The following is a 24,975-nucleotide window of genomic DNA, read 5'->3' on the forward strand; positions in this document are numbered from 1 at the left end:
ATTAGTATATCATATTCTCAAGCTTGGAGAGCCAAATGTTATGCCTTGGAATGTTGAGGGGGTCGCCAGAAGCATCGTTTGCCCAACTGCCGGCTTATTGTCACAATTTAAAGCTGAAAAATCCTGGGTCGGTAACTCATATCAAACAGATAGAGATGGACGCTTTGAGTTGCTGTTTATCGCCATTGGTGCTACGGTTAGTAAATCAATATAATTTTGTTAACTCATTTTTGTTAGTTACATGCATTTCACATTTAAATGATTATATTTCTTGTGTATATTATTTTGTAGATTCGTTCGTTTATTACTTGCATGCGCCCAGTTATATAGTTGACGGAGCACATTTGAAAGGTCGATACCTTGGAGTAACTTATTAGCAGTAGCCATGGATGCTAACAATGGGATATTGCCAATAGCTTACGGGTTGGCAAATCTGAAACCTCTGATTCATGGACATGGTTTATGGGGCATCTTAGGGATTGCATAGGTCCTATTAGCAATCTGACAATCATATCCGATAGGGCAAACTCAATTGACAACGCTGTTAGAAGGTGTTTCCCAGATGCTTTTCATGGACTTTGTGGTGTTCATTTGTATAGAAATCTAAATCAAGGTCTGCTGGTATAAAAAAGCACAAATGGACATACTGGAAGGCTGTAAAAGCTTATCGGAAGTGGATTTCAATAAGCATATAAATTGTTTAAGACGTGTTTTGCCTCAGTGTGCTCAAACACTAGAAGATGTCGGGTTTGAAAGATGGTCAAGAGTACATCAACTTGGAGCAAGATATGGTTTCATGACGTCTAATAGTGCAGAATCAATCAACGCTCTAAGTCGTCATTCCCGGAAATTACCCATTACTATGTTAATGGAGTTTTTTCGAGCCTCTATTCAACAGTGGTACTACAAGAAAAGAAACCATGCAGGTATTATTTCTTTGAATTCGTAACTTATCATATTTATATATTTTACTAAGTATTGTTTATTTAAATTTACAGGAACATTGGAACATCGTGTTACACCATGGACTGAAAAAAAGATAACGAAACGTGTGTGAAGTCAACGTCATGGAGAGTTGAACCATGTTCAAACACTTTGTTTCAAGTACTGGATAATACTTAAATGGGCTAGTCGATCTAAATGCAAACGTGTAGTTGTATGAAATGGCAAACATCTGGTTATCCGTGTGGCCATGTTATAAAAGTTGCTCTTCATTTAAACCAAGATGATTCAAGCGCATACGCTATGGATTGCTACACTACAGAAGTTTATCGACAGACTTATGCCGAGATTGTCTACCCTATTCCACATCCTTCTGAGTGGGACATACCAGATGACTTACAAACAGTTTTGCCACCAGCCATGGACAGAAGGCTACCTGGCCGACCAAAAAGTCACGATCGTATACCGTCTAAGGGTGAAGAGAAGAAGAGATCGACATGTAGTCGGTGCAAGGAAAGTGGTCATACAAGGTTGACATGTGGATCACCAGTGCCATCAAAATCATCTTTTCCTCTACCAAAATATGGATCCTCATCAAAATCCAAAGCTCATATGGTGTCAAGCAAAAGGCAATCATCTTTAAAATCCCAATCACGATTGGCTTCACCTTTTGAGACTGTTAACTTAGGTGATTTTTAAATGCAAACGTTGTATTATGTGGATTTTATGTGTGAACTTTTAACATTTTCAGTTGAATTAATGACTCAGGCCAACCATTTTGACTTAACCAACTCTTGTTATTCAGTTGTTATCACTATTAGGCATGCATTTGACTATCGCAACACGGAAAATACAATCGCAACGCGAAATGAAAATCCCAACATGAAAATCGCAATGCGGAAATGAAAATCGCAACGAGAGAATCGCAATGCGAAATGAAAATCGCAATGCGAAATGAAAATCGCAACGACAGAATCGCAATGCGAAATTAAAATCGCAATGCGAAATGAAAATCGCAATGCGAAATGAAAATCGCAATGCGAAATGACTATCGCAATGCGAAATGAAAATCGCAATGCGAAATGAAAATCGCAACGAGAGAATCGCAATGCGAAATGAAAATCGCAATGCGAAATGAAAATCGCAACGAGATAATCGCAATGCGAAATTATAAACGCATTGCGATTTTCATTTCCGCATTGCGATTTTCATTTCGCATTGCGATTTTCATTTCGCATTGCGATTCTCTCGTTGCGATTTTCATTTCGCATTGCGATTTTCATTTCGCATTGCGATAGTCATTTTTGCCTTCAACATAATGCAGATTGAAATCAACAAAATCAACCATTACATTTCAATCAATTAAACAAGCACAAATAAGAATTATGTTCGCATCAATTACACAAATCAACTTTTACAAATCATCTTTTACAAATCAATTAAACAATCAAAAAATAAGCAATAATTCTTATTTCCGATCATCTACTATTGAATCAACTTTTACAAATCAATTAAACAATCAAAAAACAATCAATTAAACTATTGAATCAACTTTTGCAGCTCGACATCATTTTCACGCAGTTCACTTCTGAGATTAACCTGCAGAAACCAAACATTTGTTCAAACAACACTTTCTACGCAAATTATTGAATTCTAGTTAATTAACCAAACATTTTCATTTATAAGTATATAAACTTACCAATTGTTTATGGACATTTTTATAACGCGGATGCAGGTAGGCAGCGTCTCGTATATATCGATTTAGCCATATAATGCCGAAACCACAAGCCTACTGCAGCTTTATCTCTATCGGTGGGAGGTAGATACTTGATGCTTCCCGTCGTCAAACGCTCCAACGCCAAGCATACGAGAGGACCACAATCTCCTCTGGCTCCGCTCGTTTGTTGTGGCGCGGTCTCGTCTCTAATAACTGTAATATTGAGCTTCTTTGGCTTCTTGTTTCCAGAACGAGTCCAATAATTGATCGCATCCAAGAATTTAGCCAAATGAGAGCTCCATCCCTTAATAACATCTCTTAAATCAGCCAATGATATGTAATTTATCATGCTGTCATACACTATTGTCTTAAGGGATGGGAGCTGAAGCTCGACGAGAATCCAATGTTTACGTTCCAAAACAGGGATAAACACCTGCAATCATAAGTAATAATTCATTCATTTGCGCACTTATTTCATAAAACCTTTAAACTCAATCTAAAATAATACTAACCTTATCGACCTCCCACCATGCAGGATAAAGTTTAGCTTGTCCATTGCCCAAATCAAATGATTCATCTCGTGCATTCTTCAAGTGAACGGCGTGAAAAGACGTCGGCATTATTGTATATCGTATATTTTTATTTTTCTTAAGTTTTCTTATTATTAGAAGACGTGTCACCCACGCATCGATATGCTGTTTTACAAAAAAAGACATATATTAGTGACTTACATAAATTTAAAAAAAAAATTAATCAAATTGAAATATAAGAAAAATATAAGACTTACCCCCCCATCGAAATAGCCATTGTCTTCGACCCCTAATAATACGCCCCACCAAGGCCGTTCAAGCAACAAAAAGATATCATCGGTGAGCTTGCATATGTCAGTGAAACACCCCTTGCTCCGCTCATGTAGATAAAAATCAACTGCGGTCTTAGCCCAAAGGGTGTTATCCAAAATTGTGTCCGGTAGTTGTTCCCTCTCCTCTTCAGATACCGGTATGGTACTGGCCGGTAACTCATACGAGAGCCAACTTGAATCCATCATGTCCGGCACGACAGAGGGTTTCTCAAGAAGCCTACATATGACGCCATGTGAATCGGGCTCTTGAATGGTGGGAGGGACCTCTTCAATGATGACAGTGGCCTCTTGAACGGTGGGAGGGGACTCTCGAGGAATGATATGGGGGGCCTCTTCAACGATAGGAGTGGACTCTTGAGGGATGACAGGCGAGTCGGGCTTCTTCTTGCGGTGTCTTCGCACTATTGGGGTGTACGGAGACTTAATAGCACGTGCACGCTGTCTGATGCGTGAACTCCGTCGTGCAAGCATAACCCGACGTAAAGCATCCACTCTATCGGGCCGCTAAATAATTAAATACAAAAATCAGTAAATAAACAGACATGATATTTAAACAGTGAAAACAAAGACAAATATGTTTCAAACTTGCATTGTATTCACCCAAGTCATTATTCTATCATAGTTCACAAAATGCATCAGATAACAAAGAAAATATGTTTCAAACTAATACCCTGAAGTTAGTATTTGTCTTTGTTTTGTCTATTGGTTGAAGTAATGCAATCCATTCAAGTTTCAATTTGCAGAAGAAGAAATAGTTTACTTTCGCAACACGAAACTTAAAATCGCAACGCGAAACCAAAATCGCAACGCAAAATGAAAATCGCAACGACAGAATCGCAATGCGAAATGAAAATCGCAACGAAAGAATCGCAACGCGAAATGAAAATCGCAATGCGATTTTGGTTTCGCGTTGCGATCTTGTCGTTGCGATTTTGGTTTCGCGTTGCGATTCTGTCGTTGCGATTTCATTTCGCGTTGCGATTTTGGTTTCGCGTTGCGATTTTAAGTTTCGTGTTGCGAAAGTAAACTATTTCTTCTTCTGCAAATTGAAACTTGAATGGATAAATTTACTTTCAACCAAAAGACAAAACAAAGACAAATACTATTTCACAGTGTTAAAGAATACACAGTTTAGCAGAATTGGCAGCAACCGAACAAATTTACTTTCAACCAAAGACAAAACAAAGACAAATATATTTCACAGTGTTAAAGAATACACAGTTTAGCAGAATTGGCAGCAACGAACAAATTTACTTTCAACCAAAAGACAAAACAAAGACAAATACTATTTCACAGTGTTAAAGAATACACAGTTTAGCAGAATTGGCAGCAACCGAACAAATTTACTTTCAACCAAAAGACAAAACAAAGACAAATATATTTCACAGTGTTAAAGAATATACAGTTTAGCAGAATTGGCAGCAACCGAACAAATTTACTTTCAACCAAAAGACAAAACAAAGACAAATACTATTTCACAGTGTTAAAGAATACACAGTTTAGCAGAATTGGCAGCAACCGAATAAATTTACTAAGCAATCTAAGTGAAATGGCTAATCTAAGTGAAATTACGAGTAAATTTATCATTAAGTTAAATATGGAAAATCTTAAACTTACCTCGTTGCGTAGAGTATGAACCTCATTCTGCAACGATACTATCATCTCACGTAGAGCGGCAACCTCACCACGTAAAGTTGACACCTCCACACGCCATGCACCATCGTTATCGCGTAGAGTACCGATCTCCTCACGCAAGGCATTGACCTCATCACGTAACTCCCTTGACTCATCCCGTTGAGGTGGAGGTGGAGAACAGGGAGATAGGAGTCGTGGCATCTTTGCCGGTCGCCTATCATGAGGTGATGGTGGAGAAGAGGCTCGATGATGTGACGGGATAGGTGATGGCTCTCGTTCTAGAGATGTATAGTCGGGTCGATCGGGTGATGGCTCTAGGTGAGGTGATGGCTCTCGAATTGGAGGAAGTGGATGCTGCTCATCATCCGTGCCATCAAAAAAATTCTGACTAGCTTGCCACCAATCAGTGGCAAGCTCTTCCTCCGTGGGTGTCAGTCTTTGTAATGGAATGTTGGCCTCCTAAAATATAAAAACTCAAACAAAGTTAAACGTCTACTATTAATAACTTGTTTATATATTATATGAAAGTATTTGTGTTAACTTACATTATTTATTGTGGCATATGGTATTAAGTCTTCCCAATCCAACAGAGTTTTCCTCTTCCAGGAAATAGCCCTGGGAATATCATTTGACGTTTTTATTGCATATGTACGCATGCTGGGGAAAGCCTCGAATATCCAAATCTACAAACAATATAATAACAAAATTAGTAATTGTTAAATAATTAATTATAATTTTAGAAACATTATATAGAAATTCTTACCTTAAAGGCCCAAACAAAGCCTGACAAAGTGTATTTGGACCCATCGCCCCGCAAACTTTTGCGGTCATCAAAGGCAGACGACAACTTAGTCCAGGTAGCTTTCCATATATACGAACCCCACGGAAACAGATTCCATGCATTCAGGTCCTCTACCAATATTATTAGCTCCCGATGAATAGGTTGTCTGGCCTCTCTGCCTAAAAGCCGGCATACACAAGTAGTAGAAGGCATACTCGGACAACATCGACGTCTTCCATCCGAGTGAAACCAGCTTTCTTATTAAATAATTTCTTCAGGTCGTCGACATGTAGGTTCGGCTTCTCCATTGACTCATCCGGAAAAACCCGGGATAACCATGATGGGCGGGCGATATGACGAGTGTACCGGCCTACATCATCGTGTCCGAATCGTAGACCAGTGATTAAGCAGAACTCCTTCCGCCCAAAGCAAGTATACGCTGGTGGAAAATGAAACCATATCTCTTCCTCACCACGTTGTATACTGTCGGGTAGATTTGATGTCATGGTCTGAAGCCACAAATGGGTCAAATTAGCATCTCCACCCGGATGCTGTACTCTCAGCCATGGCCCGAAGCAGGTTTCCTCAAACAATTGTCTTTGAGCAGGTGAAAGCTTCTTTGCAATTGTAGTGGCCAGGCTGACTTTATTTCTCAAGGTCAATTGAGCCGAAAAAAATTTCTACAAAAACAATAAACATACCAAGTTAGATATACCAAAAACTACACTGTGAAGATATACCAAAAACAATAAACATAAAAAGTAGTAGTTTATTCTTGAAACTAAAATTTGCAACACTGTTTTGTCTTTTGGTTGAAATGAAAATCGCAACGAGAGAATCGCAACGCGAGATGACAATCGCAACGAGAGAATCGCAACGCGAAATGAAAATCGCAACGAGAGAATCGCAACGCGAAATGAAAATCGCAATGCGATTTTGGTTTCGCGTTGCGATTCTCTCGTTGCGATTTTCATTTCGCGTTGCGATTCTCTCGTTGCGACAGTCATTCTCTCGTTGCGATTTTCATTTATCTCGTTGCGACTCTTCTGCAAATTGAAACTTGAATGGATTGCATTACTTCAACCAAAAGACAGAACAAAGACAAAGACAAATACTAACTTGAAAATCGCAACGAGAGAATAGCAACGCGAAATGAAAATCGCAACGACAGAATCGTAACGCGAAATGAAATCTAAGTGAAATGGTTAATCTATTATTGAAATGACCAGTAAACTTATCATCAGTTTCAATATGAAAAACCTACAATAATGCAAACATTTCAAAATAAAATAATTAAAAAACTAACCCTCGGAGGTTGATTTTCCATTTCTGAATATTGTGAGGGATTTCTGACCGTGAATGGTTGTGAGGGATTTCGCCGGAGATGGGGACGGAAATCTTCGGAGATGGGGACGGATTTCTTCGCCGTAGAGAGTGAGAGATGGAGATGGGACTGAGTTGTGATTTTAGGTTTTAGGTTATGAGTTGCGATTACGGGATTTTGTCTTAATATTCTTTTTGTAATTTGAAAATAAAATACGCGTAGCGATTATAATGGCGCTTTAAATATCGCGTTGCGATTTACGGATACGCGTTGCGATTTTATGTATTATCGTTGCGATTTACGGATACGCGTTGCGATATACGGATACGCATTGCGATTTACCCATACGCGTTGCGATTTACGGATACACGTTGCGATTTACGGATACGCGTTGCGATTTATGTGTTCGCGTTGCGATTTTCATATTCGCGTTGCGATTATGGAAAATCGCAATGCGAATTTGTACTATCGCATCGCGATTTTCAAGAATCGCGTTGCGATTTTGGAAACTGATTTGCGATTCTGGAAACTGATTTGCGATTCTGGGGATCGCGTTGCGATTTTTATTTCGCGTTGCGATTTTGTTGGTCATTTTGGCAAATCCAAAAAAAGTTGGTTAAAATCGTATATTATAACTTTTTTTTGGTCACTGAGGCGATTTTCTCTTTTGTAATTTATTTTGGGCTTCCCTATTGGGCCAAAAGAACCTGCCAGCCAGCCCGTATGCTGCTGAGTAATTAGGATATTGCATCTACAAATTACATTTATTTATGGTCAAATTTTATTAAAAGTCCCTAAGTGTTTTTGGAAATTTAGTCCATTTACTATAATTTGATTACTTTCAGGCATTTTCCCTATAACTATCGATATCTAACCTATTTGTAACAAGTCACTTGGGCAAGGCGGGGTGCTCTACCCACACTTATCCTGTCAAGAACTTTTATCTGTTGTGGGTATAAAATCTAAAATTATCCATATCCGACAACTTGCAAGACTAAAATCATTTTTGGCCCACCATCTATGTGAGTCTCGAGAACCACTTGACAAGATTGGCCCTGAGTCAGGGTAAGAGGGGCGCTTGTTCAGGATAAATTAAAAAATTATTAATATAATATTTTCTCTTATTTTTATAATAAATTTTTAAAAAAAAAATTAAAATAAAATTATGGGGAGGAGGGGCGCTTATCCGGGAACCATAAATTAAAAATATTCTTAATATAATACTTTCTCTTATTTTTGTAATAAATTAAAAAAACTTTAAAATAAAATTATGGGCCCATAAATTTATTAAGGTGTCAATTGTTATTATTAAATTTTTATATTAACGTTAATAAATTGTTCCGTTTCTCATAAAACTCTAATTCAATATTTATTTTCCAAAATTCAAAAAAAAATCCATTTTCAATGTAAAATATTATTGACGTTATTTTTTTCTCTTCAAAATTCAATGGGATGAGAAAATTTAAATATAATTAGCATGTTTTTTTTCTCTTACATTTTTCACAATTTCTATGAAAATTATTACTCTCGTTTTTTTAATTTCTCATATTTTTTCACAAACACAAAGTCATAATTGTTTCCAAATTCTTACTTTTGATTTCTATATATCTCTAAATTATAGATAAGATTATTCTTTTATTTGCAAATACCATGTTATGTATTCAGAAAAATATATTAGAAAGCATTGATGTTACCACTATCATTAATTATTTTACATTAAGAAATGCTCAAAAACAATATTTTTTTATATTTGTATGCTTAAATATATTTTTAATATAGTAATGAATTATTATTTGTTTAATTTAATAAAAAATTATAATAAAAATTTATATTAATTTTTAAATTTCTTTTAAATTAGGGACTCATTTTTTTATTTCACCAAGAGCCAAAAGAATAATCATTCGATCCCATTATACCCAACCCACGATATGAAAATGTTAAAATTGCTTGAAAATTGAGAAACTATAATTTCGTGAGTGCTCTTCTGTTTTAAAAAAAATAACAGTAAGCGTAAGTTGCACGAATCAAGTGACATTCGTAATAAAAGAATTATTGTTATTCTTAAGGATTGGGGTTCGAACACCATAACACTTAAGTGTTATCAAAATTATTTTTTAAATATATTTATTATGTACGTTGGGAGGATAAAGATTCGATGGACAAAAAGTTACATCTGCTTCATTTGGGTTTTTTTTCCAATAAGACAGCCCATTATATTTTTTTTCAAAATAGGACACATATTTTTATTTTGAGATTCACGACATTTTCTACGTTATATAAAAATTGTCATCTTGAGGTGGCGAGTTTCAATGAAACATTATTTTTTATTCAAACTTTTTATTTCGATGTGATAAAAAAATTATTGAAACTCGTCACCTCAAGATGACGAGTTCTGAACACTGTAACATTTGTCGTATTCTCTAAAATAAAAACTCGAATACCCTGATGGGCTAAATAAAAAAACCGGATGCACTAATCGGTCAAGGTCGCTTCATTATCCATAACGGGTATGATTGTTATCTTCATTCTCCCAACACCACATGTAAAATCTTTACCCATCTTTGTCCAATTAGGTACAAAGTGGTATCCATCCTCATTAATCTCGTCTCACTAACATCCCATTAGTCAATTAATTCTAATTAAATACTATAATAATCTAACGTGAATAATTTTTTAATCTAATTTACATAATTTTAATTTGACAAGACTTATTTTTAAAAAATATGTGGTGAGATACCATATTCATTTTGACAATTTTATGCAGTTGAACAAATACTACACCTTTCTTTTATCTTGCAAATGTGCAAATATTTGTCAAATTGATAAAAATATCAAATTATATATGTCATATAGTACATGCACTTTCTATAGAATTTGACCTTCATTTATTTGTTGTACGTGTAAACTATGAATCTTCTAAAATCATGCCATAAACCAGAAATTAAGTCTGTGGGTCTGCATAAATCTCTATAGTGAAATTCTTCTATGCACAAATTGGTAGCTAAGGGTAATATATATACAGCAGAATGCAAAATCTAATCCATACTTACCCCCCAGATTTCTGTTGGCTATTTGTTAGTTTACATGCAAAAACCATCATCCCACCCCCTCAAAATAATAATAATTCGGTTTTAGTCCTTCAGAATAAGCCTCACATTTTGAGCCTTCACTGACAACTTCAGCTTCTGTTCCTCCATGTCTTTCAGAACAGCCATGAGTTTTGCTCGATACCCTTCGCACAGTCGACTTGCTTGTTCCACCTCTGTGTTTAATTCCTCGATCTTCTTCTCCTGATCCTGCAATCAAGCAACCCAAATGAACATAAACTGAAACAACTACTGATGATGACTTTCGAGGCATAGCATTTCGGAGTATCTCAAACGTAAACTTCTGCTATAATGATAATGACATTGTGTTCAATGCAGCGGATGTTCTGCAGATTACCAACGGCAGAAAATTTACAGCGACAATTATCAAATGGAACTCACCTTGGAGCCGGATTGATTTTGCTGCCCTGAATTTGAAGGAAGCCTTTTTGTTACTGCACAAGCAACTTTCCTTGCAGCCTCATGAATGGCATCGAAGGCGGCGTTACAAGCATGCATTGATACTGTCCCCTCTTCCACGAACTTGATGGCTTCATGACACAAATTGTCGTAACGAGCAGCATAGGACTCTAAACTGTTACTTGTTATTTCTACGCTACAACCATCAACTGTAATCCCACTTTTAGCGTTTCTTGTCCACCGTTTTAGTATATAATGAGATGGCAATGTCAGTACATTTGTTACCCTAAAAACTGCTAATACATGCTTACAGATAATACCTGAAAATTCAAACATCTGGCAGCTACAACTAGCTTTCTTTCTAAAACCATTGAACTTCACAAAATGTGCTTTCTGGTCTTCTCCGAATTTGGTTACTCGATACGTTACTTCTAATCCCGTGTCATCGATTACAGTTGCAGGATAAGCAAGAGTCTCAACCAATTCCTCTTGGAATTTCATAAATATCTTCTTTGTGTAAAGGTTGGCTATTTGATTTTCCATAGGAGATGGAGTTTTTAAAGCTGGAGATGTATTTAATGTATCGCAATCAGCCTTCACTTCTTTTTCATATCGGCTTGCAACAGCTTTTTCGTATTGTTTAATAAGACCCTGTGCATTGGTTGACACATTTATATAACCATCAAAATACGAGTTTGTAGAATCAGTTCCTTGGGTTACGGACATCTCCCCAAAGAATGTGTTCCGAAGATAAACAGGCACCCAATGGTTTCGAGTGTTGTACATTGACTGCAGCCATTCATTATCTTCAAGACCGTATTGTAGAAGAAGGAACTCCCAACGTGATTCGAATTCATCCACCGTCTCTGTCAACTTGATGCATCTTTGGAACTCGGCTTCAAAAGTGGGATGTGAGTGATATACATCCGCAAGCTTGTCCCGAGCTTCTCTAAACACATTCCCCATACAAAACCGGTGACGGGTCACTGGGAAAACTCGTGCAACAGCTGCTCTTATGATCCTGTCCTGGTCTGTCGTAATTGAAATAGGGTGTCGGCCTGACATTGCAGCCATCAAAGTCTGGAATAACCAAACGAAAGAGGACTCTGACTCGTTGAGAAGCAAAGCACATCCAAACAAAACAGGCTGTCCATGATGATTCAAGCCAGTGAAAGGGGCAAATGGAACACGGTACCAGCTAGTTCTATACGGCGTATCAAACGTAACAGTGTCCCCAAACTTATTGTAATTCTCTCTGCAATGAGCATCAGCCCAGAAGATGTTTCCCGTGGGGTTATCAAAATCACCTTGAACTGCACAAAAGAAAGAAGGATCCTCATTTTGCATTCGCTTCAAGTAGTCGAAAACAACCTGGCCTCCGCTCCCAAGAGTCCTCTGCCGACTACTACTCATATAATTCTGGCAATCAACTTTAGTAAATCCAACATTATTGATTCCACCAGATTCCTTAATCAACACAGACATCACTCCACTCGGACCCATCCCAGCAGCTTGAAGGGTATCAATGAGGCTGCGAGCAGGTCCAGAGACATGCCTGTGTGAACGAAGACAATGCACTTTTTCTGGCGGCACAAGCTCATGGTTATGGTCTTTAACAAATTTCGACACAACCCATTTCCCAGCAGACTGCTTCTTGACGGTAATTTGTGCCCTACAACCAACCCGAGTGACGGTCCGCTGGCGCTTGGACCTATTCTGACCGGATGCTCTACGAAATCCCTCACGGGAGCAAACGATTTGGCGGCATATGATCGACCCGTCACGGCGCGAGCGCTGGTAGACACTAACCCGAGTGCTAAAACCCATCCGGCGAGCATATGAATTGTAGAAAACACGAGCAGACTGCTCGGAATCGAATCCCATACCCTCAAAGGGCTCGAGATTGGGGTCGGCCGAGGCGGGAACAGGTCGAGCTACATGGCTATGATCATCAAAAGGAAGTGGGTTTTCCAAGTCAAGGGCGGTGGACTCGTCATCAAACTCAACAACATTTACAGAATGAATATCCATTTGAGAATTACTCAGAAACTCAGCTCAGTGCAGTACTAAACAAAGCAATCCAAACTACATGTAAATATATCTTAAGAACTAAGAAACAAGAGTAACTGGCAAGTGATTGAGGAGTTGGAGGGTTTGGGTTTTGGCTCCATGTTCCATTTCGATTCATAAACAATTGAAAGTTGAAAGCAGAAGAACTAGTGGAAAGAGATAAACTGACCGGATCACGGCTGCTGCTGCACCTGTTGGTGTTGCACCAGGAAGGAAGAGAGGGAAATCGTTTGGATTTCTGGGTTTTTTACACTTCATGTGCAAACTGCAAGAGGCAACTGGCAATTGCCATCCCAAATTATTAGATGAATTTAGATTTAAATTTGTTCTAATTTAATTATCAAAAATAATTTTAATCTCTTAAATTCTAACTTTAACTAATTTAATTTAAAATTAATTTCAACTTAAATTATACTATTTAAAAATAATTCAATTTTAATATCAAATTATTATCTTTAAAAGTGATGGGGTCGAATATTTATAATCAAATAATTGAAAATTTATTAAATATTTATTATTTTGTAATCACGCAGACTAATAAAAAATGATGAATGAAAATAAAAATATATTTTTTGTAGTTAGATCGAATATAAATTTTAACCTTAAAATTCAAATCAGATTTTAAATCAAATATCTTAAAGTCAATTTCGAATGAAGAGTATTTAGATCAAGTAAATTTGACCTAAAATTCAATCCAACTCGGCATTCGTATTTATATTAACCACTACTCCACAATAGTTATTTTATTTCCTTATTAGTTTAATCTTTTATTTTTCATTAAAAGTAATTTGAAATATATTTTAGTTAATTCATATTTAGATTTTATAGAAAAATATAAATATTCAACGTGTTATGCTTATTATTATTCTCTTCTGCCTTTTTTTTTTATTAAGTTAAGGTAATTACGAATTAATATATGTTCTAAATATTTTTAATTATTTAATAATAAACGCTCAATCATATTGTTATACAGTCTTTGGTATTCGAATATGTGACCTCAACAAGCTTGTTAGTGGAACTCTTTCCTACTTTTCGATTTCAGGTAACAGTACCATATGGTTTTTTGTATTATATCTCAAACTATACTTAATTCCTTTATTAAAAAATGAGTAAATAAAGTTCAATACATTTTAAAATGAACAAACTGATTCATCCGTGATAGTAGAGAACTTTTTTAATCCTCAACATTTAGAAATTTAATTATTTTAACCCTTAATAGTAGAAATACCAAAATATAATGCTTGTATAAAGACTCTTATGGTACTTTTACCTTCCACACAATAAACTTTTATTATTTGTTAGTTATGATGTCAAAAGAACCAAGTAGAAGTGTAGAACTCTAGGGTGGCGTTTGGTTCGCTAGCATATTTCTGAGGGAATTGAAATCTGTGAAAGAATTAGAATCTGTCAGGAATTGGAATCCAATTTCATATTCTATTTGGTTGGCAGGAAATTGAATTGGAATCCAATTTTATATTCTATTTGGTTCGCAACATGTCAGATGAATTTGATTTCAATAATGTAAAATGACAGGATTGCCCTTCTTCTTTTTTTTTTTTGCTTAATTTTAGTTTGTTTTATAAATTACATGTAGTAATATATTATAAAAATTTAAAAAAAATTATTGATTGATTATTCATTTCAATAAATTATAAAAATCATGCTAATAAACATCATAAGTTAAAATCGTCCCAATTAGAGATGGCCATGGGTCGGGTTGGGTCGGGTTTTTGGTCCACCCGACCCGACTCGAGAACAAGGGAACCTCCATCCGAGACCCGACCCGACCAAAATAAAGTTTCACCCGACCCGAAATAATAAAAAAATATTTTTATTCAATAAAAACAATGACTTAATTGGAAATAATATATAGAGAGAGGGGTATTATTGTAATTATTCCTAAATATATAAGGTAAAATTATATATTTTTTGGGTTGGGTCGGGTATTTTTCACCCTAAATTCGAACCCGACCCGAATATCACACTTAAAAAAACCGACCCGACCAAAATAAAGTTTCACCGACCCGACCCGAATATAAGAATTAGAAATCCGACTCGACCCGACCCAAAATAATAAAAAATATATTTTTATTCAATAAAAACATTGACTTAATTGGAAAAAAATTATATGTAGAGGGGTATTATTGTAATTATTCCTAAATATATAAGGTAAAATTATATATATTTTCGGGTCGTTATTTTTCACCCTAAACCCGAACTCGACCCGACCTGAATATCACACTTAAAAAACCAACCCGACCCAACCAAAATAAAGTTTCACCCGACCCGACCCGAATATATAAATTAGAAACCCGACCTGACCCGAAATAATAAAAAAATATTTTTATTCAATATATGAATAAGTTACCAAAATATTGATGATGGTGACGGATCCCAACTGCTTATATCCGGGCGATTCGTGATATGTACTGTAGATCTACTACTTACGTCAGGACTACAGTTGGCGACACCGAGGCATTCCCGGTGGAAATCGGACTCCACCAGGGGTCGGCTCTTAGCCCTTACATCTTCGCCTTGATTATGGACGACATCTATTGTGCGACACCAGACGGTGTACCATGGTGTATGCTTTTCGCTGACGACATTGTCTTAGTTGCTGAAACAAAATCTGATTTGAATAGCAGACTGGCTACCTGGAAGACTGCTTTGGAAGAAAAAGGTTTAAGGATCAATATTGAAAAGACAGAGTATTTATGTTCAAACTTCAATGGGAACCAAAACGATGAAGATGTAGAAGTATGCATAGAAGGACACGTTCTCCCCTCAAAGGATTGTTTCAAGTACCTAGGGTCTATGATACATAAAGATGGGGGTGTAGATGATGACGTTACACACCGTATAAAGGCGGGATGGCTAAAGTGGAGGGCCGCTACTGGAGTTCTGTGTGACAAGAAGGTCCCTCTAAAACTTAAGGGAAAATTTTATAGAATGGCAATAAGACCAGCGCTATTGTATGGATCAGAATGTTGGGCAACCAAGAAGGATCACGTAAGGAGGCTTGAGGCCGCAGAAATGAGAATGCTTCGATGGACATGTGGTAGGACTCTGAGGGATATGACGACAAACTCTGCTATTAGGATGTCCTTGGGGGTGGTGTCTGTTTCCGAAAAATTGAGGGAGGGAAGACTACGGTGGTTTGGGCATGTCCTTAGGCGACTACCGTCGGATGCGGTAAGGAGGGTAGAGTCGATTACAGTCGACGGTGCCAGAAGGAAAGGACGACCAAGGCGAAAGTGGGAAGACTGCTTAAGATCTGATTTGAGGGATTTAGCCCTTACCGAAGACATGACCTCTGATAGGAAAATATGGAGGCTAAAGACTAGGGTAGTCGAGTAGTGTGGGTCACATCTATAGGGTGTATCATCTCTGTCTTCTTTTAATGTCTTTGTAGTATTTCCCATGACTTATACTTTTTATACGTTTCTGTTATTGGTATTTATGAAGGATTAGAACTGGGCTTGCTAACGTTGACTTCTGTGTATCATTCTCTTCATGTTTCCTCTTTTAAATTTAGTCGGATCTTATGTTTCTGTCTATATGCAGAGATTCTTTCGCAGGGATTATTATGCAGGGATTAATTCCCGTTACAGACGCACATATGATTTTAATGACTGCATATGAATACTGTTTAGCTATGTATTTATGTATTTATTTATACATGCATTGCATTTTATCTAAATTTTTAATTTTCTGACTGCCGGAGGTCTTCCACGGAAGCTACTCTCAACCTGGCGTTGGGGGTAGCCTACTACCCTACCTCCCCCTTACCCCATACATATGGGAATTGGGTTTTGTTGTTGTTGTTGTTGTTGAATTCCATCATAGAATGGATGGAATTCACTTTCCCTCATTTGATGGAAAGTTGAAGCCATAAGGGATTCAAATTCCCTTGAAAAACTTGAACCAAACATGAGAAACTGGTAGAATTGAATTCCAATTCCCCTTAATTTCAAGGGATTCATGTCAATCAAACGACATCTAGTAGTTGGTCCATTACTTGTCTGCACGTTCATAAGGTTAAAATTCAAGTTCGAATTTCAGTAACAGTCTGCTTATAATGTGTGTGTTAGTGATTTAAGTGAAACAAAAGCAAATTAGATAGTGAAGTGAGAAAACATGTATAAATCCAAGGACCAAATAGTAAATAAATTATAGGTAAATAATATAAATGATCTTATGACTATAGGACGTTGCTTTGTTGAGTACCATGACTATTAAAAGTTATAAAATGATCTCCCAACTATAACACACGTTTTTGTTGAGATCATCAACTATTAAAAGTTAAAAAATAATCACTCGATTATTATTATGTTTCAAACTCGTCATTTTCTGTTAAGAAGTTGATGATTATCTAAGATGGACATTAATTTATTGATCGAGATATTATAAAATTATATTTTAATGATGTCTACATACACTATCATTGCTTTCAAGCATTGGCTTGTTGACCTATTGTTTCAAGTACTAGCTCGACTCCGTTATGTAAATGGAGAGTCGATCGACAAAATACAACTCAAGTGGTTTTTGGATCATATTTTATTATATTTCAATTAACAAGTTAATGTTTAGCTCAAACGACTGCAAAATTTTTAACTAAAAATGACGAGTTCTGAATTTAACAATAGAAGACTCAACAAAGCATCGTCTTATAACCAAATGATTGTTTATAACTTTTAACAATAGGGGACTCAAAAAAATAATCTTGTGATTGAGGGACCATTTGTGTATTGTACCCATTAATTATATAAAGTGTATGAATACTGGATTGAAAAGAAAGTGATATTGGGAGGAAAGTCATGAAGCGGGAACAAAGCAAAGTGACCAAATACATCGTACCCTACGACTTAATATAAACAACACAGCTGGTTCCCACGCGTTAGTATACTGCCTCTGCCGTGAATACTATCCAGACCAAGTCACTTCCCAGTACCCACCCCTGTATTAACGAGAGTTCAAAGAAGGATAATATAATTTAAGATAATAAATAATTAAAAATAAATAGTTAAGATTTAAAAATTTAAATTTATAAGATTAAATTTGAATCTTACTACTGTCACTTTTTGGTAAACAATCAATAAATTCCTATATAAATTCTCATTGAATATTAGGTATGTCCCGACCATGAACTTAGTAACCCATGATTTAAACTTTTATTTAAAAAAAAACTAAAATGTTAATCTTTTCTTAATTTTTTTATTAAACCAAAAATATTACATTATTTATAATATTTTAGATTAAGAAAAGAAATTAAAAAATTAATATTTTAAATTACATCGAACCTAAAAAACTATTCATTCCGTATTATTCTTTAACTTTAAAATAAGATGATGTTGAGCATAACTACCGTTGAATTATGATCCGTATTGTATTCTCGCACTTGTGTTTGGGTAAAAAGGCAGTATATAGGATAAACTACAGCACAAGTCACTCTATTATTAGCCGTTGAATTATGATCCGTATTGTATTCTCACACTTGTGTTTGGGTAAAAAGGCAGTATATAGGATAAATTACAGCATAAGTCACTCTATTATTAGTCGTAAGTCTACAAATGGGTTATTGTATTTCAAGAAGTTATAATTGCATCACATAATGAATTTTGTTACATATATGTGATTTGAATTTTGGGGTTTTCGAAGATTGGGGATTAATTCAATGATCCGAGCAGTGGAGGAGTCGTCGTTAGTGAAAGGAAGACGAAAATTATCTAACGGTGAATACTGCATATTAAGGTTCAAGTGGTAGGAACATTTTATGGGTGATTTTATAACTTTTGATAGAGATTTTCGAGAATTCAATGTGATTAATAGAACGAAGAGATTGATGTGAATCTTATAACAAAATTAGGGTTCATCATCAACCACAAAAGGCTAGATTTTATATAACACGTGATGTGGATTTTAAAATTAATTGAATGACACGAATGTAACTTTTAAAAGTACTTGTATAATTCAAGATTAAAATATTTTATATTATCATTTATAATTTAACGATGATGATTGACTTGTTACAATGACCTAATAATTGAGTGACATTTCATAAATTTACCCATGTATAACATGATTATTTTATTACTACTTAAAAATGTTTATTAATTTTATAACATCGATTAATAAAAAATATATATTAGTTTTAAGATAGGTTGTGATATTATAAGGACAATGACATATTTTTTAGGGTATAAATTTAAAAAGTTATATTATATTTTTGAAATAAAATTATGCAAATTAGAAACTTGTATAATAAATGAGAAAAGGCTATATGAATACTAATAGACAATTGGTCTAGTGAGATGATGTATTAGATTATTTAAGCAAGTTTAGGGGGTTGAACCTTGATGATTGCTAATGGAACAAATTGGGATCAGAGGGTCGTCATTGCCTATGTAGTATCTGATCTGGATTAGTTGGTCAATAGATCGAATACCGATGGTTATAAATATATATATATTAAAAAAAAGGGATATGCGAAGTAGGGAAATTAGGTTGATCCGTTTTTGTGTGAAAATATGAAGCGGTTGAGCAGACCTTTGCGTGAGGCCGACGACACCCATGACGCGGTTCACATCGGAAAGTTTTGGCCTACCAAAAATTCCACTTTGTTGGCGAGCCTGTTTCTTTCTTTTTCTTTATTCCTTCACATTTTCTCACTTTGATTTTATTGTTTATACATCATATAGTATACTATATGATGAAGCAAAAATGACTATTTTGCTCGTTTGTTAAATAGAGGGACTCAAATACAATTCGAGGTATACTATTAAGACTTATGTGATACTTTTATCTATTATAATAAATTGAATAAATATTTTTATGTTTAAATCATGTACCATGCTATCATAATTTCAAACGAGTCATTAAATTTTAAAAGGTAAGAAATGAGTCACTTTATATATCAATTGTAACTAGAAATGTCAACGAGATGAGAAATGGTTGTCTCGATTTACGATTGAAAAGTTCTTTCTCATCAATTGGAAATAGTGGAGTATCACCCTTTACTTATTGAGACCCACAACTTAATAAAATGGTATTTCATAAATATGGAATTCTTCAAGAGAAAATAATGAAATTCCATTGTCCCAGTTGATAAAGAAAATAGTCGTTTCAATTCATGTTAAGAGGTTATTTCTTTTCAATTGGGAACAAGGGAATATCATATTTTTTTAGAATTATCGGGTAATAAAATGATTGTTTGTGAAAAGGATCCCTAATTAAATTAAGGCCAAATTTGTAATATGATTCCATTGCAAAGACAACGAATTAATTGATTAGGTACAAATTCTAGGTGTTTTGGGGGTGCTCATCCTTATCCACAAGTAATCGACTCTAAAACCCTTTTCAAAATAAATTTTTTAGTTAAACGCAAACCACTTTTGTCTTTTAAAATGATATTTCTTAAAATTCTTGAAAAGACATTTTTAGGTTTTCGACATGCCTAGCCCAAAAGTCGATGGTGACTCCAAACCAATTTGTTTTTCCTAAACTCAAACATCACCCCTAAACTTTAAAAAATTTAAATCAAGATTGATCTCATCCCACGATCTCACCAAAAGACATGTATGAATATGTCATTGTACTCTCCTCATTCTCATTCGTCCTATGTAGTTGTTTGTATTTTGATATTATGTAAAGACTTTATTTTCTAATTCTTTTAAACTCTTATTGGAGTTATATTTTAATTTACCAATAAAATGGTCATTGTAACACCCTAAATTCCAGGCTAATAGTTTCAGGTTTACCTGAGAGATAAGTGAATCCCGTAGAATTTATAATTTAAGTTGTTGGGCTTATTTGGGTTGGATATGAGCCTAATTAGCCATAAAAAGAAGGTTTTTGACATATAGAAAGATGAAGAGGGACCAACAGTGCGATTAACCAATTTTAAAAGATGAAGGCTTTTATACCTTTCATCTCCATCTTCTCTCCATTTCTTTTATTTCCTTCTCCCTTTTTCCTCTCCAAGTTCCATAGAAAATGTAAGATCTTGAGCCTATTTCATACTTCAAATTCGTCCTTAATTTTACTAGTAGCATCTTTTAAATGAATCAAAGCTTTGGGGTTCTTTGGTTGTAAGAAAAAAATGACGAGTTTTCATCCAAGTCTTAAAAGAAAGGGTGTGACTAAGCAAGGAGCTTCATTTCGGGATTTAAGCATTAAGGAATTGTATTTCTAATCCTTCAGAGAATTAAGCTTTCATAAATTTCAAGAAATTGCTAAGATTTGTGTAGTTGAGCATTTAGAGTTCAAACTTGATTCATGCCATATATGGTGTTGTAGATGTAAAGAAAGTGTTTTTATAGCACATTAAGACCCTAAATAACTACCCACAACATTAGTACATGATTTAGAATCAAACTATGGCCTTTAGAGTGATTTTAAGTGTTTTCTCGAGCCTAAAATAACTATTTCAGGGTTCGATATCGGTATTGGGATAAACAATATCGATATTGTACGAATCGTGGAAAAATTAAAGATTTCAAGCTCAGAGTATCGATACTGCTATGAGAGTATAGATATTGCCCCTTCAATCTCGAGACTGAAAGTGTTGGTCTCGAGACTAGGCCTGTTTTTCAACAACAAAATGCATTTTTGGTACAAATACTCGTAGGGATATCGATATTTGACTCTAAAGTATCGATACTACACACCTTGGATGATCATATTCGATGCAATTAAGGTCTGTAATAGCTAGGGATGGTTCGTAAGGATAGAACTTAGCTTGACACTCGTAGGTATACGTTACAATCAGAGTAACCATAGCAGGCGTAATCGTCCAAGTATTCGTGGAAAAATTAAAGATTTCAAGCTCAGAGTATCGATACTGCTATGAGAGTATAGATATTGCCCCTTCAATCTCGAGACTGAAAGTGTTGGTCTCGAGACTAGGCCTATTTTTCAACAACAAAATGCATTTTTGGTACAAATACTCGTAGGGATATCGATATTTGACTCTAAAGTATCGATACTACACACATTGGATGATCATATTCGATGCAATTAAGGTCTGTAATAGCTAGGGATGGTTCGTAAGGATAGAACTTAGCTTGACACTCGTAGGTATACGTTACAATCAGAGTAACCATAGCAGGTGTAATCGTCCAAGTATCTTCAGTTGAGCTTGTAGCAGGTATCTATGGATGGAGTGTACTGAAAAGATGTATGACCAAATAATCAGATTATGGAACAACAAAGTCGTTTACTGCAAGAACAACCGAGAGTGTTGGACGCACATTTATCCCTTTAATTCGAGGGTGAAATGAGGAAAAGCGTAGTATTAGCGAATAGAGTATCGTTACTTAAAAATAAACCCGAGTTAGATATCAGGCTAGCCAATATCACAGTCAATAACCAACAAACAAGGTAATCATCGTGAAGTCCCTAAACGCGTAGAGTCTTCTCTAAAGTCAGATAATGACTAAAATGCCCTTAAGTAACAAATAACCATATCAGTACAAATTATCAGTAATAACATAGTAATAAACCCTCACACCACGTTCTAGATGAGAGAATGAACGAGATAACAACTAGAGAGAAAAGTAAACGAAAACAAAAATAACTAAAAATAACTAAAGAGATAAGTATCATAAAGCTAGTCTTTGTGTGATACTCGAAAAACAATTAGGACACCTAAGTTACTTTAGAAGTGGGACGATTATCTTGTTTGCTAGTATGTCCAGGTATATACAAGTCAGTACCAAGGCACTTCAGATACCAACTAGGCGTAGATACCCCAAGACTCGACGGAGTAAGTTGATGGGGTGTACGTTTTCGATGCAGCTACGGATCTCACCCCATATACCCAAAGGGTCGAGTGTACATTTCTGATGCAGTTTCGGATCTCACTCAGACACCCAAAGGTATTCCGACAAGCTAGAGGGGTGCGTGAACTCCAAAATGTATAACCCCCAATCACACCATGATGCCAACCATAACTTGTTTGTTGCATAGTAGTTTCAACATTGCATTCAGATAATGCATATCAGAGTTAGTATTGCATTTAGATAATGCACAACAGAGTTAGTATTGCATTCAGATAATGCACAGAAAAATCAATATTGCATTCAAATAATGCATAACAGAGTCAGTATTGCATTCAAATAATGTGTAGCAGAGTCAATATCGCATTCAAATAATGTGTAGAAGAGTCAGTATCACATTCTGATAATGAGCGTCATATACAATCATTAGGGTTAGAGACCCTTTAGAGGTGTACTCGTGGCTAGGCCCTTAGTAGAGGATTTAGGGAAGCATGAGACCTCTACTTCAGTGATATAACAACTAAGCCTTAAGTAGGCGACACTTGATCTAGATCATCCATGCACTTACTGCATAATACTATGTCTTCAACATGCTTGTGTTTATGAAATTCTTATATTGCTCTAGATTAGTGATTATACTGTTGGGTTTTGTAAGCTCAGCTTTTGGATTTTTTCGTGGGCAGGTCAGTAACTTGAGCAGTTCGTGGAACACCGTCACAGCAGGACTTCCAGCATCTTCTTCAGAATATTGTACTGTAGCTTAGTGGGCATATGTATTCATAGAACCTTACTCGTGTATTCAGTTTATTAAACTCAGAGTTTGTATTATTTTGGTTTTAAATTATGTGTCACAGAACCGGTTTTGTAAAATATTTTTATAATAGTTAATTATGTGTATTTATGATACCATTTAGTATGTTTGAAAAGAAAATGAACATGTTTTGAAAATCAGATTGCATCGGTAGCCCAATGTGGCACTTTAGGACCAATCGGGTTTAAAGTTTTATAGTCACGATGACTTGTTATCATTTTTAAAATAGTGACAATTGGAAGATATCACATATACGATGAGAGTCTGGAAAATCTATATTTCATACTTTTTTCATAAAATAATTTATATTTATTTAACTGGTACCTGTAAACATACTATATGAAATGAGTCGCAAGACAAATATAATAGGAACTAAGTGGGTCTCAAGATCCACCCACGTAGTGGGGGACGAGGATAATTTTAGTTTTGCTAGTCCAAGTTGTAGATGCGCTTGAGTTTTGTACCACCAACAATAGGGATGGATCGAGGGGCTATTGAGGGCAATCATCCCTTGAAAATTTAAAAACACCTTATATTTTTATATTTTTCTCTGTATTTTTATTAAAAATCTATTTTTGCCTCCTAAAATTTTATAAGTTCAAGTTCATCCATATGAAATTTTAAAATTTCAAGTTCACCCCTAACATAAAATCATGTTTTCCTCTACGTAACAGGTCGCGAGACGGATATAATGATGAAAATTCTTGGTAGAATAGGTGTGGGAGAAGCATCCCTGTACCCATCCTACCTGATTAACATCCTTAATTATAACAAACAAGTTATTATGTTATTAAGTGTGTAATGAACATTAAACTTATAGTTACATTCAATATATTTTAGCTATCAATAATAATAATTTAATCACTCTATTTATCGATTATAACAATCATATCACTCAATGATAACAATCATAACCATGAACAAACATTTGATTTTATATTAGAGGATAAACTTCTCAAATTTTAGAGATCAACGAACTTAAAAAATTCTAGGGACAAAAATATTTTATTAATATCAAATATATGATGACTTAAAATTTTTAGAATGACGAAAACCCCAACCTCGGTTCATCTATGCTTCTAACGACATAGTGATCTGTTTGTTAAAATCAATAAATAAAGTGATTCATTAGTAATATTTTTAAATTCAATAATATATTTATAGTCTTATTAATAGTTAAGTGATCTATAATGTAAATTACTAAAAAGACACATAGAGCAACATAATGGCATTGCAAAGGACAGTCCAATTAAGCACACAGAATAGGTTGACATGTGAAGGTATTATTATATGTGCAGTGAATGACGGGACAATTCAAAGTAGTAGCCGTACATATGTGGAAATAATGTTCATCTTCATAATTAAGTAGTTGGCTAGTTCTGGGTGCGGTACCTAAAAAACAGTTAATATACGGTGTGACTGGTTAAATAAGTGATCGGTTATGTTATATTATTTAACAAGAAATATTATAAAGTACAATAACATACTAGGTAGCGCTTATATAATGTAATAGGTAGCGCTTATATTTACCTATTTTATAAGTAAACCGGT

The 24,975-nt window shown here is 35.2% G+C and overlaps 1 protein-coding gene across 1 annotated transcript; it reads right to left on the minus strand.

The window, feature by feature from the left end:
• Positions 1 to 10,332: 10,332 nt before the first annotated feature.
• Positions 10,333 to 13,091, minus strand: LOC120126351 (protein FAR1-RELATED SEQUENCE 5-like). The gene is made up of 2 exons (XM_039144565.1): positions 10,750 to 13,091; positions 10,333 to 10,557 (listed from the first exon to the last, which is right to left on the minus strand). Exons 1-2 carry the CDS (start codon positions 12,796 to 12,798, stop codon positions 10,393 to 10,395), a joined length of 2,214 nt encoding a protein of 737 aa, XP_039000496.1. The 5' UTR covers positions 12,799 to 13,091; the 3' UTR covers positions 10,333 to 10,392.
• Positions 13,092 to 24,975: the final 11,884 nt, after the last annotated feature.

Source organism: Hibiscus syriacus, unplaced genomic scaffold (assembly GCF_006381635.1).
Source record: "Hibiscus syriacus cultivar Baekdansim isolate YM2019G1 unplaced genomic scaffold, ASM638163v2 tig00110458_pilon, whole genome shotgun sequence".
Classification (NCBI taxonomy): domain Eukaryota; kingdom Viridiplantae; phylum Streptophyta; class Magnoliopsida; order Malvales; family Malvaceae; genus Hibiscus; species Hibiscus syriacus.

Coding starts and splice junctions, on each gene's coding strand:
- LOC120126351 (XM_039144565.1), bottom strand. CDS start 12,798: ATGGATATTCATTCTGTAAATGTTGTTGAGTTTGATGACGAGTCCACC. Junction 10,558..10,749: donor AAAATCAATCCGGCTCCAAG/GTGAGTTCCATT, acceptor GCTTGATTGCAG/GATCAGGAGAAGAAGATCGA.